The sequence below is a fragment of the Mizuhopecten yessoensis genome, unplaced genomic scaffold (assembly GCF_002113885.1).
Source record: "Mizuhopecten yessoensis strain PY_sf001 unplaced genomic scaffold, ASM211388v2 scaffold10703, whole genome shotgun sequence".
Lineage (NCBI taxonomy): Eukaryota > Metazoa > Mollusca > Bivalvia > Pectinida > Pectinidae > Mizuhopecten > Mizuhopecten yessoensis.
In genome coordinates, this window is record NW_018408679.1 from 271290 (window position 1) to 286151 (window position 14862).

Below are 14862 nucleotides of genomic sequence, written 5' to 3' on the forward strand. Positions count from 1 at the left end.
CGTGTCTGTTTAAGGTTAGTAATAACTATGTCCGTGTCTGTTTAAGGTTAGTAATAGCTATGTCCGTGTCTGTTTAAGGTTTGTAATAACTATGTCCGTGTCTGTTGAAGGTTAGTAATAACTATGTCCGTGTCTGTTTAACGTAAGTAATAACTACGTCCGTGTCTGTTTAAGGTTAGTAATAACTATGTTCGTGTCTGTTTAAGGTTTGTAATAACTATGTCCGTGTCTGTTTAAGGTTAGTAATAACTATGTCCGTGTCTGTTTAAGGTTAGTAATAACTATGTCCGTGTCTGTTTAAGGTTATTAATAACTATGTCCGTGTCTGTTTAAGGTTTGTAATAACTATGTCCGTGTCTGTTTAAGGTTAGTAATAACTATGTCCGTGTCTGTTTAAGGTTAGTAATAACTACGTTCGTGTCTGTTTAAGGTTAGTAATAACTATGTTCGTGTCTGTTTAGGGTTAGTAATAACTATGTCCGTGTCTGTTTAGGGTTAGTAATAACTATGTCCGTGTCTGTTTAAGGTTAGTAATAACTACGTCCGTGTCTGTTTAAGTTTAGTAATAACTATGTCCGTGTCTGTTTAAGGTCGTGTCTGTTTAAGGTTAGTAATAACTATGTCCGTGTCTGTTTAAGTTTAGTAATAACTATGTCAGTGTCTGTTTAAGGTCGTGTCTGTTTAAGGTTAGTAATAACTATGTCCGTCTCTGTTTAAGGTTAGTAATAACTATGTCCGTGTCTCTTTAAGGTTAGTAATAACTATGTCCGTGTCTGTGTAAGGTTAGTAATAACTATGTCCGTGTCTGTTTAAGGTTAGTAATAACTATGTCCGTGTCTGTTTAAGGTTTGTAGTAACTACGTCCGTGTCTGTTTAAGGTTATTAATAACTATGTCCGTGTCTGTTTAAAGTTTAAAGTAATTGTGTCCATGTCTATTTAAGGTTTGTCATAAATGCGCCGGTCACAGTCAGCCCCAGTCCCAGTGAGGGCACATTCAGTTCGTCCCGGTACAGATATCGCAACAACAAATCCTTCGTCAACAAGTTTCATTTGTTCTGTGTTAACTTATCTGTAAACAGATATACAAACCTAATTCCGACAACCTGAAAAACATGTAAGGGATTGGTTATTGTAAGTGTCAGCCGATAATTTCAGTGCTTTGTTGCTGATGATAAATAAGTATTTCGTCCTGTTGTATTTCATTACTAAAAACCGTCTAAAGCGTACGTACCACAAATCGTTGCTAATTTGTGTATTGATTGCAAAAATATCCAAAGCTGCATGTCTTCGCCCACCAACTAAAAACCAGAATAAATTGCATCCATAGGGCTATGAACGCAATTCGATCTGCGTCATTTGACGCTTCAATTACTTCAAATTACGTGTCACCAACGTAAAAAGCAAACATTAGGACTACGTAAAGCTACCAATAACTGTAAATTTAGAATGTCCATTCCCTAAATCAGAATTGTTTTCATTGAACTATTATAAAGCTAGGGGGAAATAAAGACATCACCGAGAAATGCAATTTGTTTTCTGTATGTTTATTTTAGTTGTGATTTTTAACATATAAATTGTAAAATCAAAAGACTTTTCAAATATTATTTCCATCATTCTGGTTGCTCCTAAGCATACAGAAAATAATAACTGTTATACAAAGTTATAATCACTCTGAAGGATCTTGTTACGTGTTGTCGGTCGATCTCACAACCCCGTCCACGATTATTTAAAACTAATGAAAAGTAATTAATAATGATTTTTATTGTGCTCCTTTTCTTCATGCTGATACAAATATTGATTTATAGATCGATATTGGCTATTCCCATGACGTAAGCCTCCACTGGACAGAGAACTAGTAACACTTCAGAAAAACGGTTTATAGCATATCTTCTCGGATCTGTCAGAGCTCTTGATGGCGCTGAACACAGACATGAAGAGTGTTGGAAATTTGGACAGGAAGTATTTGCAGGGTTCGTCCAGTACGTCTCGCGCTTCTTCAGACCTGACAAGTAGAAAACAATATCCAGTCACGTTAACCGGAAAAAGATGTCAACATGAAACTAAACCATGAATACATTTCATCAATCAGCTGTAGCCTGCCATGTCATCCAATGATTTTGTTTTAGTGGAATATGATACAAATCACACTGATAAACTCTTGTACATAATGCCTTAAATAATCGTCAACAATCGAGTATTTCTGCGATGCAGTCACAATGCTGGTATATACTAGTTGGACCACCAAACAATATTTCATCTGAGCTGGTTGGCTTATATGTGCTTTCTTTTGGTCAAGAAGACATGTCAAGTTTGAAGACTTAAAAAATGCTAAACTAACAATAATCCTATGTTGATAATGACTCACAAATGTAAAAGTCTTTGACTTGCAAAAGTAAATTTCACACTGGAAAAACTAACGGTAGGTCTGGCTGTTACATTTATTTGGGCACACTCGCAGTTCTCCATTAGATGTCACTTGATTAGCCAGCTGTCATTTATTTCTACATGAAAGTTAAATAGTTCATGCAGGAAAATGGTAAGTGGATTAGGCCGTGAAATTAAATATCTCAACAAATACTTTAATTTACACAATTCCCAACCACTTGGAAAAATAATCGTTTCCTCAACGTCGGTAAACAGTTCAAATCTGCAAGATACACCATTATACCCATTCCTTACAATTTACCATTATACCCATTCCTTACAATTTTCCATTTATTCACATTGTTTTTTTCCGAGTCGAACACAACATGAATTCTTTACAATTATGGACTTTTGTGCTCGTGAATATGATGTGATATGAACCTGAACATGTGATATTGACCGAAGCGAATATGATGTGATATGAACCTGAAAATGTGACATTCGCCTCGGTTAATATCACGTTTTAAATTTTCATATCACATCATATTTAACAGCACAAAAGCCTATAACTGTTTTCTTATATATGCTTCAACAATAAAAGTGTGTATAGTTCACTTCACTGAAACGAGCCTCCGTGTAAAATTTATCCAACAATTCGGCTCGTAGTTTTCGAAGACATCGTCAATGTTCTTTTCCTTAAGATAAGTATGGAGGACACGCAGTGCGTGTTTGATGGCCTTTTTATTTTAACAGCATCTTTATGTTCGAGTATCTTCTGTTGTCGTCTGACACATCGCGTTCCGGTCTAACTGCGCATGCGTTACGACTGTTGCGGGGAATATTCATGTAGGTTATTTTTAGAAATCGATATTCACCGGATAACCAGTCTACATGACTTTTTGAGGACTGGTCGCGTGTGTAGGATCCGGCCAATGTGCCAATGTGATTGAAAGAAATGTTCAAGCATATAATAAAGTATTTTACGCAACACACATCTTTTCGTATCCTGTGGAATAAATCCTGGACCCGCATTCATGAGAACGGTCTCATGCTCAAACCAAGATTCTGTTCTCAGAGCCCAATTTCTTTCGGCTCGCCAATGATAATTTATTTTTAAAAAGCCATGTGTTGTCAATGATATTTAAGAAATTTGATAGGACTTAAAGCCGAATGTAGTGTTTATACTTGACTTTTTGACAGTGTTACATGATTTAAGCGAGTTACAAGAATGTCGGCTTGAGCACAGAAACTATGCTAGGTCATAAGAACTGTTTCATGAATACGGGCCCAGATCAAATTCATATACTAAGGCCAACTCGCCGGTTTCACACCAAGCAGTTAGGATGAATTCATGTTTCACAACCGAGTAAGAGTATTTTATTTGATATTATTTTCTTATCTATACGTTGTTCTTGCGGGTGTTGGTCGATCTGTCAATGGTATTGAGAGATCAAGCTCAGAAAGGTGGGCAATATCAGTGCTGGAATCCCGGTTCATGTCTTACCAACTGACTGTCATTTGTTGCAACCCTCGTTTTGCATTACAACAAATTCAAAAATAACAAATACAGTTTCGTGGTTATATTTGTATACTCTATACTAGATTGTCTATTTCTCTTATCAATATATGTGTGTACCATTTATACTTTAAGCAGAGAGCTTTAATAGGCTTTGCCTGATGCCAATTTCCTATTGTATGTATACATATACAATAACATATTCAGAAATCAAATATAAAGTTAGAAGTATTTATGATTTACAACCAACGGATAGGATCTATCCCTGTTTCAAATCGATATGGAAATGTTTTCCCGTGAAACGGATCGCTAAGTTGTCTACTGATCTTATGTCTAAAAGCGGCAATGGCTTAGACCAAGAATTGATGGACGGAACCAAAAACTGTGATGGCCTTTAGGGCTACATCATCACGGAGAAATGGACCATAAAACGTGATACCAGTTTGAGTAGATCTTAGACCGCGCAACAATACAACAATAAGGAAACTATTGCCATTTTAGATTTCATTGTTTGTTACAGAGAATAAGGCACTCAATAAATCTGGACTGGAAATTTAAAAATCTTCCCCCGATGGTTGTGTCTTACTCCCAAAGTCGGGAGTGATTGTTTCTCCAATCACTAACAGGAAGTTGTGGCGAAAAGCAATACTTTCTATGTCAATGGCCCGAAGCAAAATATGACGTCATCTGCCGTCAGTATTTTTTTTCTTTTTTGTGACGTCGTTTACCGTATTTTCACGTTAGATATTGACAGAGAACTCACCAAGTGCTAAAACGGGAACACAATCAGAATGTTCTTGTGTCAATTATTAGACTATTCAGCAAATAATTACAGAATATAGCGTTACTACTGAGAAAAAGAAAAAGGAGTTGAGCCGCCGGCTGCGATTAGGGTCCTTAAGCAGTAAAAAATCAATATTGTGATTTTTATGATTTCGAAATCTAGAGACATTTCTGATCACAATGATATAAAAAAAAATATGTCAGTCCGTCAATATTTGATGATTTGACGCCACTTTAAAGATACGTCATACATAGAAGTATGCTATACGACTTTTGACGTCGCTTGCAACGTCATAATTTCTAACGTTACTTTTAAGATTGATACCGGCGGGTAACATATGTATATTAATTTTAACTGCTTATTTCTGGCTTCACTCCAGAAGTTAGGGTTAGGGTTTGAGCATGAGTGTAAAGGGTTAAGTCATACACAAATACTGAAATGTAAAACAAATAGGGTTCCATATGACCATGGTACAAATAATACTTCTGTACTTTTGAACTTTGAAGACTAACATCTCTACAGTTTTCTACCGGTTATAGCTGTGACAAAAATATGTTTACGACAAAATCTTGAATCAGTATTCACAAATCTATACCACTTTGTAATGACCATGACATACATGAAATAAAATAGAGATTTGACGTTGCAAGCGTGGTCACTGTCTTTTACGTCGCAACTTTGAATGTCAGTCATGCCCAGCTCAACGAGTTTTTAATGTATTGAAGAGATAATATCTAAAAAATGCAACGAAGAAAACAAATCAAGAAAATCATGGCTTTCTGTGTTACGGATTAATTGCAATTTTTATTTCTCTTTAGCGTATATATTCTTACGACACTTTGGTCAAAACTCGTACAGGAATTAAAGATAAACTTTATTTATTTTACAACAATATGAAACAACATATTTCAGCTTATATATTATTTTAAATTTTTTTTGGGGGGGGGGGTTATTGGAGGAAACTGGGTACCCAGAGAAAACCAACGGGATCGGGCAGGTGACCCTATATCTGTTCCCGTCTGGTTGGGGAATTGAACCCCGGCCGCCTTGGTGAAAGGCAAGTGCGCTATCCACTTCACCATCCAACCACTCAGTACAGTATAATCATGTGTAATAAGTATTTGACCATTCTATTTTAGTTGAATATGCTGGTATACTTAGCCTCAGACTTTCCCCATGTAAATATTGGAGGTTGATGAGGTCACTTGTTCCAACAGTACCATTTTTCATTTGAATGAAAAAGTTAAAAATCTTGCTGTTTTAATTTAGTGATTGTTTTTCTCAAAAATTTGTTAAACATCATTTTCAGAAAACAAAACAGTCAGTTTAGTTAAGGCACAGAATATGTTTTTCCTGTATTCAATACTGGTTTTTTTTTGTAGATAATAAATAACTGTTCATTTCTCATCAATTTATTGGCCAAGGAAAATTTCAATACTCAAATCACATCACTGCACATTTTGGCCTCACCTTCTACCTCCAGTAAACACTTTGACATGATGAAAACCCTAGAAAACTTGTACATCCACAGAAAGACCGTCCTTAGGCCAGTACAAATGGACTGAATATATAGTCACTTAAATGCACTATTAGTCTAAAAAGTAGATTTTAAACACAGTATGTCATCATTCCTTTGTTTGGATAGATCACCAATATGCGCTTAATTACATCTAGTGTAGGCAGAGAAGGTCCCTGGCCTTTATCACCACTTTCTAGAAAACCTTCAGGAATGGCTTTGCCTATCATAACTGGTCTCACATCAGTCTCCTCCCCGCCAAGTGCAGGTTTCACTTTTAGTTCCCCTAAAATGAACATTTAATATACATATCAACAGAAAGTATATGCATTAAAAACCAATTTATATATACCTGGTATATAAATATCAGTTTGAAGTGCGCTCCGGGCGCGGGTCGCATATTTCCCGCATATTATAGAGGGCCGGAGTTCTGACGTTAATCGACGACAGACCGATATTAAAAAAGTCGATAAAACGTCAGAATAATTCGGACTAGATTTCAGGGGGCTAAATTACCGAGTTACCGTGGGGTATTTAAGTTTTATGAGCATGAACCTCTCGGCGTGTCACATATGTCTACATGTAAGTAGGACTTCGACCGTATAGCTGAATACGACCAGCCCGGATCATATTGCTGCATAAACATTGATTCACTGACATGCTGTTGTGCATGTGATGGTATAATCAATTACGTTAACAATGAGACCTCTATATTACTTTATATTAAACAAGATGGTGCCCCTAAAAAGTTCAGTTTATGCATAATCTATGGCAAAATAACAAAAGAAAAGTTTGATGAATTGATATTTGATATGAAATCCATTACTATCTCGCTAAAGATTGATGAGTCGTATAGAACACGTATAGAGACATATTGGTCAGAAAAGATTTTACCAACGATCAAGCGCGAGGGTGTTTTACAAAAAAGATTGAAAAACAACAATTGCAAATCAATGAATCACATGCTCAAGTTTCAAACTTATGAAATTCCCGATCGAATTCAGGGTTTATGTACTTTATACTATTCATCAGTCTCAATACTATGATTTACCACGTAATAAAAATTAAGTCTAAGCTCGTGCATGGTGTACGTAGAAAAATGAGTTCCCGAGCTTTTTCAGCATGCAACAATCGCAATACCTTTGATGGTCGTTGGTACCAGTGCCTATGAACTGGCCGCGCACGCGCAAAATTTCCAGCTTAGTTGTCTTGCGGGAATTGTCAACATTTGATAAAGCTCTAAAAGTTAAAAGTTCCCAAAACATGTGTGCTAGAAAACCGACTTTTGTTTTTACTTCTACGAATGATATGTTAACAATACCGCAGGAATCGCTAAAAATATGAAAAAACAGACGGTATTAAGCATTAAGCTTTATTAAAAGTTATTTTTTATCTTATTTTTATTTATAAGTCTACAAATAAAAACGCAGTTTTTATATGTTTTAAAACACATTACATATATATAGTCACACGAACATATATTACGGACAAAGAGTCCGTAGCGGTCTGATAACTTCTACAAAGAATGGAACTGGAAAAAAATCATCCATGGAACTGAAATAAAATCATCCATTATGATGAGGAAAACAACAAATAATAAAACAAACAAAATGCTAAACCAGTGTTTACACACCAATATAATCCGGAGTGGCCGTGTTCAGCTATGCGAAGTCCTTATATATGTGTGCACACATGTGTGTAGTCCGAATTATTCTGACGTTTTATCGACTTTTTTAATATCGGTCTGTTGTCGATTAACGTCAGAACTCCGGCCCTCTATAATATGCGGGAAATATGCGACCCGCGCCCGGAGCGCACTTCAAACTGATACTTTAGAAACAAATCGTCACTTTCATACACATGTCCCACATGGATCGAAAGATCTATTCTTTATACACTAGGTGGTATCAATAACATGTTTCAAAAAACATTACGAAAAGTATTTTCCAACGTTTTCTATACCAACCCATTTTTTTAATGGAAATTAGGCCATGAGCAATGTCACATGACTTGACGAGATCTCGAAATACCAACATTATGACGTAGGCCGGCGAGATTTTAGTCATGTGACATTAGAAGGCGGGGCTACCAAAAAACTAGAGTAAAACAGAGTAAGTTTGAAGAAATATGTTTTTAGTGATTGTATTGGTTGAGGCATGCTATGTATGTTCATCTTGTACATAAAGAACAGAGCTTTCGATCCATGTGCGACATGTGTGTGAAAGTGACGATTTGTTTCTAAAATATCAGTTTGAAGTGCGCTCCGGGCGCGGGTCGCATATTTACCGCATATTATAGAGGGCCGGAGTTCTGACGTTAATCGACGACAGACCGGTATGAAAAAAGTCGATAAAACTTCAGAATAATTCGGATTAACATGTGTGATACGCTGTAAATTTTCATACTTTTACATGTACATCGTAAAATTTATCTCACGATAACTCTGTCAATGTTTTCAAATATCAAACTGAAATTTGGTATAAAAGTGTGTTATAGCACGGAATTATCTAAGTCCGTGGTTATAGTCATATGAATAACATATCGTCTGATGTTGCTTACTTTTATAAAAAAAAAAATAGGGATATAGTTTGAAGACGCTTCACGATCTGCGGAGTTCAATTCGCACACGTGTTCCACGACGCCAATCGTAAAAAATAAATTCACCATAACTCGGTCGTTTTTTCATATATCTACCTAAAATTTGGAGTATATATCAATAAAAGTCTTATTCATAACATATCCTCTGATGTCGCTTACTTTAGTAAGAGTTTTTAAAGATATTGTCTAGTGACGCTTTCTTAACTTTACAGGTTATTACACACACTTGCCACGCCGCAGATCGTAAAATTCAATTCATCATAACTCGGTCAATTTTTTAAATATCAAATTGAAATTTGATATAAAGGTGTATTATAGTCATATTAACAACAAATCTTCTGATGTCGCTTACTTTATTCGGTATTTTTATAGTTTTTGTCTGGCGACATTTGTCGCTTTCTATTCATTAAAAGCATTTGGTCATTTATCTCATTATACAATAAAAAATACACATATTTTTCTTAATGTTTACATACCTCATATTTTACAGCATGTTTTTCTTTCTTCTGGGTGTTCCCTAGCTGCGGTAACGTAGCTTTCTGACGACGACATTTTTTTAATCGGGGCAGAGGAGGCCGGGTATTAATATTAGTATTAAGTGTTCCCATGCATCCGAAGAACTGCATCAAAAATGCGTCCTTACATCCTCGACATGACTTGTCGATTGACTTATTTGTGTTTTGAAACTGCAAGTCACATTGTATAAATGTAGACGTGCAAGTTAGCCTGCACCCCCTTGTCCCACACGCCAGAACTTGGCCAACATTTAGCACGATTACTAGCCGAAGAAACGGGAAAGAAGTGACTGAACAGATCGTCTAGCTCTGCAGCGATCACACTATCACATAAATTCATATACTTTAAATTGGGTGGAAGATAGGCTGCTACATCTCACAAGTTTAAACGCAGCCACTGTGTCTGTCATCTTCCATAGCGAATGTAAACAATCTACCGGAAGTGTGAGCACCAGAAAACGGAAATCCCTGTCGCTTGGATATTTAAGTCAATTTGATTAATTATTGATATCTAAAGTGTATGATATTGTTTGAATAATTAAGAGATAGCTTTCTAGTTTCAGTAGTTACATTATATGTATATGTTTTGTGAATAATACAAGTTATATAGTACATTTTTGTAAAACAAGTGAGATTTCCGTTTCCGCGCGAAACAGAAATAGAATAGAAATATGACGTCTGTCGGAATTCCCGTTTTTCTCCCTTTTCATTAGCTAGAAGTTAAGGACCCAAATCCCAGCCGGCGGCTCAATTATATATTTTCCAGTTTTGTCTTCGTTTCATTTGCCACACTGACACGTATCAAAATGGAAATATTTCATTATTAACAAAGCCGTCTATGTAAAAACGTTAAGTTGGTTCAGTTTTATAGCGGTCTTAATACAAAATTGAATCATTATCTGTAACTACAGAATTACGCCGGTATATAATAACCGGTGTAAAGTTGTGTGGATTAACCACACTTGACACAGTTCGGTATAAAACACAGGTTAATACACGGCCTACAGACACAGCTGATTGGGTTAAATGCTCACCTAACACGATATGCGCATTTTGATTATACTTATAATAGACTGCATACACTGCCGAGCACGTCCTCTCCAAACAGTAGGCACAATCGTCTGGCTGTATCATTATCTTGTCAGGATCTATATTGGATTTAATTATGTACGAGCTAAAAGTTCCAATTTTTAGTAGCGACAAATCGATATCACCAAGGTTTTTATTAAAACGTGACAACCACATTTATTAGCTCTCCAGTCGTTGCCAACTTGATTGAAAATAGAGACATTTTATCTACAGTGACAAACACATGAAAGGTTATAAAAGAATGAGTTCTGGCAACTTTAATTTCGTATCTTTTCCTGTCGATATTACGTATTAATACCATGCCTATATGGTATGTGAATGGCTAATGTTAAATTTTTGCACGATCAAGTTTTGTCAGGTCCTGAGCGTAAACTATTAGTTTTCTTTGTTTTAACATGTAAAACCACATCAAAGTTACTATGATATTATCTTTAAACTTTGAAGATATGTTCTACTGAAAGCCTTTTGTCTGTTTTAGCGAAGCAAATCTTTTGAATCTTACTTTTAGAATATCAATACACAGAAATATAACAGGGGGTGTTCTAGGAAGTTTGGTTATGTACTGTTTTTATGTAAAAAATAAAATAAAAAACGTTTCCTCTGAAAATTAACAACGTTTATACCTATGTATGTACAAACAACTCATTGAATACATTTTACTCGATCTAAAACTGATTTAATGACACTGGCAGGTAATATTGTCGCCATAAGCCCAGTTTATAAAACTCGTAGCTCTAAAATAAGGCGTTTGTTATTTGTATAGAACCCCATGTATTATTTCAGTGTACATCTTACACTGTACTTATAATCACATGAAGCTGTAAGTTTATATATGTACCTACCAAATTTATTAAAACCACGCTGAAATGAGTCTTAAAATTTATAATAAATTTATAATAAATGAAAAACATTTAACGTTGGCAATGTATGGGCATGGCATAAAATACTGCATAGTGGCTTTTTTGGAGCATCTACATAAAGCTTATTCAAGTACAAAACGAGAAAGATAAACTATCCCCTGTATCATCCATGCGTGTGAAATTAGGTAATTCCTTTAGATGTGTCAAGATCTGGTTATATTTGGAGAGATGCTGTTTCAGCTGGTTAAACTTAAACGCATCGAATGTGTGTTCTTTTGGTGGTTCTTAACTTTTAATTTCATCATCAACCAGCATTACAACAGTATTACTTGTCATACTTGCCGTTGCTGCCCAGTACCATACTGTGTAGGAAATATTAACGTTGTCTGGCTTTCTGCGTTGAGGTACTCAACATTTTACCACCACCACCACCACCACCATTAAGTAGAATTAAAACAGGGAAATTTGTCAATATTACAATCCAGTCTCATTAAAACGAACTGAAATATCTCGATTAATATTGGTTGTGTGGCACTTCATTGTCATATACTCATCATCTCGACCTTGACGTACAGTTCAATGTTAATTATTTGACTAGAATATGTGGGAAATCCGGCTCATCCTGACCACGACACAGAGGCAATCGCAACGTATCCTTAACAGAATAGATTTTGTTCATCTTGACTTCAAAATAAAAAAAAAGCTATATTTTTATAAACCAGAATATGTGGAACTTCGACATCACGAGGCTTAAATATACTTACATTTTTTCGAAGTGGAGACAGCAGTTGTAAACGAAAAGGACCAGCTCCACTAGAGTGTTCTTGTACTGACGGAACGACCGCATCTCCTTCATGATTACTGGGTCAACCTGTGACATCTACAGAGAAACAGGCGTTCAGCATCTACACATTGCAATAGTAGTAGTTACAATATTTGTAAAGCACCCTTCCAGTTGATAGATACAAAAGAACATCTTAAAGTGCAACATTTATTGAGATAAAAATATGACCACATAAAAACAGCACACGATCCTCATGCTGATTTGCCCGAAACGTTCCGTAGGCGATGATGCATCTTTTCAAAACAGACGGTAAGGCGACAGACTGCGACCCAAGTGTTTTTGTTGTATGTGCTCCCCTATCCTTCACTATCACGGTACACAACACCGAAACAGAACGTTTGAGGCGTCAAATAACAAGTACATCATCAAATACAAACGATACCATCACATTCACATACAGCAGCTATTTACACATGAAATCCCCTACTAAAGTACATATAATGCTAAAGGGCAGATCCCTTACAAGAACAGTTATTTCAAATTAAATCTGTGTTGTTTCATCGTCATCGATATGAAATTTTGAACATTTCGGGCCTGCAATTAAATGTTACTAGCGTTCGGTCGCAGAACATTTCTACAGACTGTATAACACAAAACAAGCATGCGTACACTCTAGCACGAATTTCTGTTTCTATATACTACCCTATACAAATATACGGTGTATATATAGTGGATAGTTCATACATTATAATATTATCTCCTCCTGTTTCACCTCAACCACGAAAACCACCAATGCACATTCCCATGAAGGTGTTATAGAATATTTTGTGCTGATAATAAGAAGGGCCAAAACCCGCAGTTTTAAGAATGTTTTTGGCAGTACTGTATTTGCGTTTCGGATTTCTGTGAAAGTAATACAAATTGATCACATTTATCGTGACTAAAAGGTTAATTGATGATACTACTGCAAAAACACAATATGTAAAATATGATTCCTATCAATATTTAATATCAAAATGTAAGTACATAAGATCATGTTTACATGCTTACCCAATCGTTTGCGTCACAGCCGACTGCATTGATGATGTCGATCATGGTGCCGCCCGTACCACCGAAGGTTGGAACTCTGAAATAAAGAAAAAAAAACACTCGTTATGCCTACTGATACAAAACATAACGACATCATTTTAATCCGGGGAAATTATATCATGTTTTCAGTTTATTTGAAATATTGGAAAAAAAATACTTGAATGCGTCATTAAGGAAATGACGTCTAATACATAATGAGACCAGAAGAAAATCACTGTATATCACACGATTTGTTCATTGATGGAATTCAAAGTAAAACATTTTGGATTTTTTGGAATTTCAGTTTTTCTCCTAAATAGGAAAAACATTTGTTGGCTTGTTCAAATACAACGATTTCCTAAATACGAAAATAGCGAAATGACGAGATAATTAAACCCAATTTGAGTTGTTACCTTAATTAGAACAATGAATTTCCGATAACAAGGAAGCCCACTGTTCGATAAATGATATCACTAGCACTTTTCACCGTTATCAACCGTAAGAATCTCATAAGAGGATATTATAACATAGCTAATTGCAGAGTTTTATGCTATCGGTACACTTACCCCAGTTTCATGTCCCGGAGAACGTCCGAGCCAGCGATAAGAACAAACCGAAGGCGCTTCTCGTTCGCCCAGAAATAAGGATGTCTGTAACCAATGTTAAAGCCAGGAGTTATATCTAAAACCTTATCCAACCATGAATGTTATAAGTTTGTTTCAGGTTCACACACTCCAACGCTCTCGATACGTTTTCAACACTTACCTGAAGTATACCAATATTACGATGTTGTGTTTTGTTTTGACCTTTACGTAAGCATTGAAACTACATAATCATGTTGTCAGTAACTCCATATTTTCTATTCTATAACATTTTCCGTTATGTTATCACGTTTCTTTAGGGGCAACAGTAAACATGTAGCGTCCAAAAGTCGTTGCTTGCATTGTTTTCTTTAGACTTATACATTCATCTTATTTATTTGCTAGTTATCAAACAAAACTTGTGATTCTTTCTTTTGTATCTTGTGCTTAAAATATATTGAATAGACCAACACTGGTATGTTGACGCCTTTGTAAAACTTGTGATATTTCCTTTCTCCGTATGCATTAGCTTTCTGATGAGTCTCTTGTTATATGACATGATGTGTCAAACTAATATCTTTTTAAGGTGACTTACTTGAGCAGATCCCCTACGCAAGATCGGTTTTGCGGTGGCATACAAAGCATGTTAGACAGCAAATCGTGGATCTCGTCGCCGAGGTATTTGATGTCCGGCCAGTTTTGGTGGATGCCGACCTGAATCGCGAGGTTGTTTTCTCCATACGGGTGGTTCCCTCCGGTCATGATGTAGTACGACAACATACCAGTCACCTGCAATGAGACACAAACGCACAGCAGACGCACCACCGCGCCAACGTACGAGGACATTTATTATAAGGTGTTTGCAAGCAAGTATTTTAAACTCGAAAAGATCAAGGAATCAGAATGAAATACCGGGACAATACCGTACTATCTATACTTTATACTCAGCAATCAATCAGTTTATATATACAGTCTGTAACAAACACCTGATTAACATTTAACAAGATACTATTTGTTTAATCTATGATATTATTTGGTGAACCATGATCGTGTATGTGTTATGAAATAGTTTTTAATTGCTTATCATTTACCAACATCAAAGCTGCAGAAAAATTTCCAAATCAAGTTTCAATTGGCATATATTTTAAAATGACACATTGAGAGCAGCTTCATGTGTGAAAAGATT

At 35.8% G+C, this 14862-nt stretch overlaps 1 protein-coding gene across 2 annotated transcripts in view; it reads right to left on the reverse strand.

The window, feature by feature from the left end:
- Positions 1–1747: 1747 nt before the first annotated feature.
- LOC110461892 overlaps positions 1748–14862 on the reverse strand; it is a 39435-nt gene continuing 26320 nt past the window's right edge. The window contains exons 13-17 of one of the 2 annotated variants that reach the window (XM_021515615.1): positions 14272–14465; positions 13662–13745; positions 13078–13153; positions 12008–12123; positions 1748–2003 (exon numbers count right to left, since the gene is read on the reverse strand). In XM_021515615.1, coding sequence (XP_021371290.1) covers positions 1865–2003; positions 12008–12123; positions 13078–13153; positions 13662–13745; positions 14272–14465 — 609 coding nt within the window. In that variant the 3' untranslated portion in view covers positions 1748–1864. Of the gene's footprint in view, positions 2004–11301; positions 11638–12007; positions 12124–13077; positions 13154–13661; positions 13746–14271; positions 14466–14862 lie in introns of those variants that run through there. The other variant, XM_021515616.1, reaches the window with a different exon arrangement.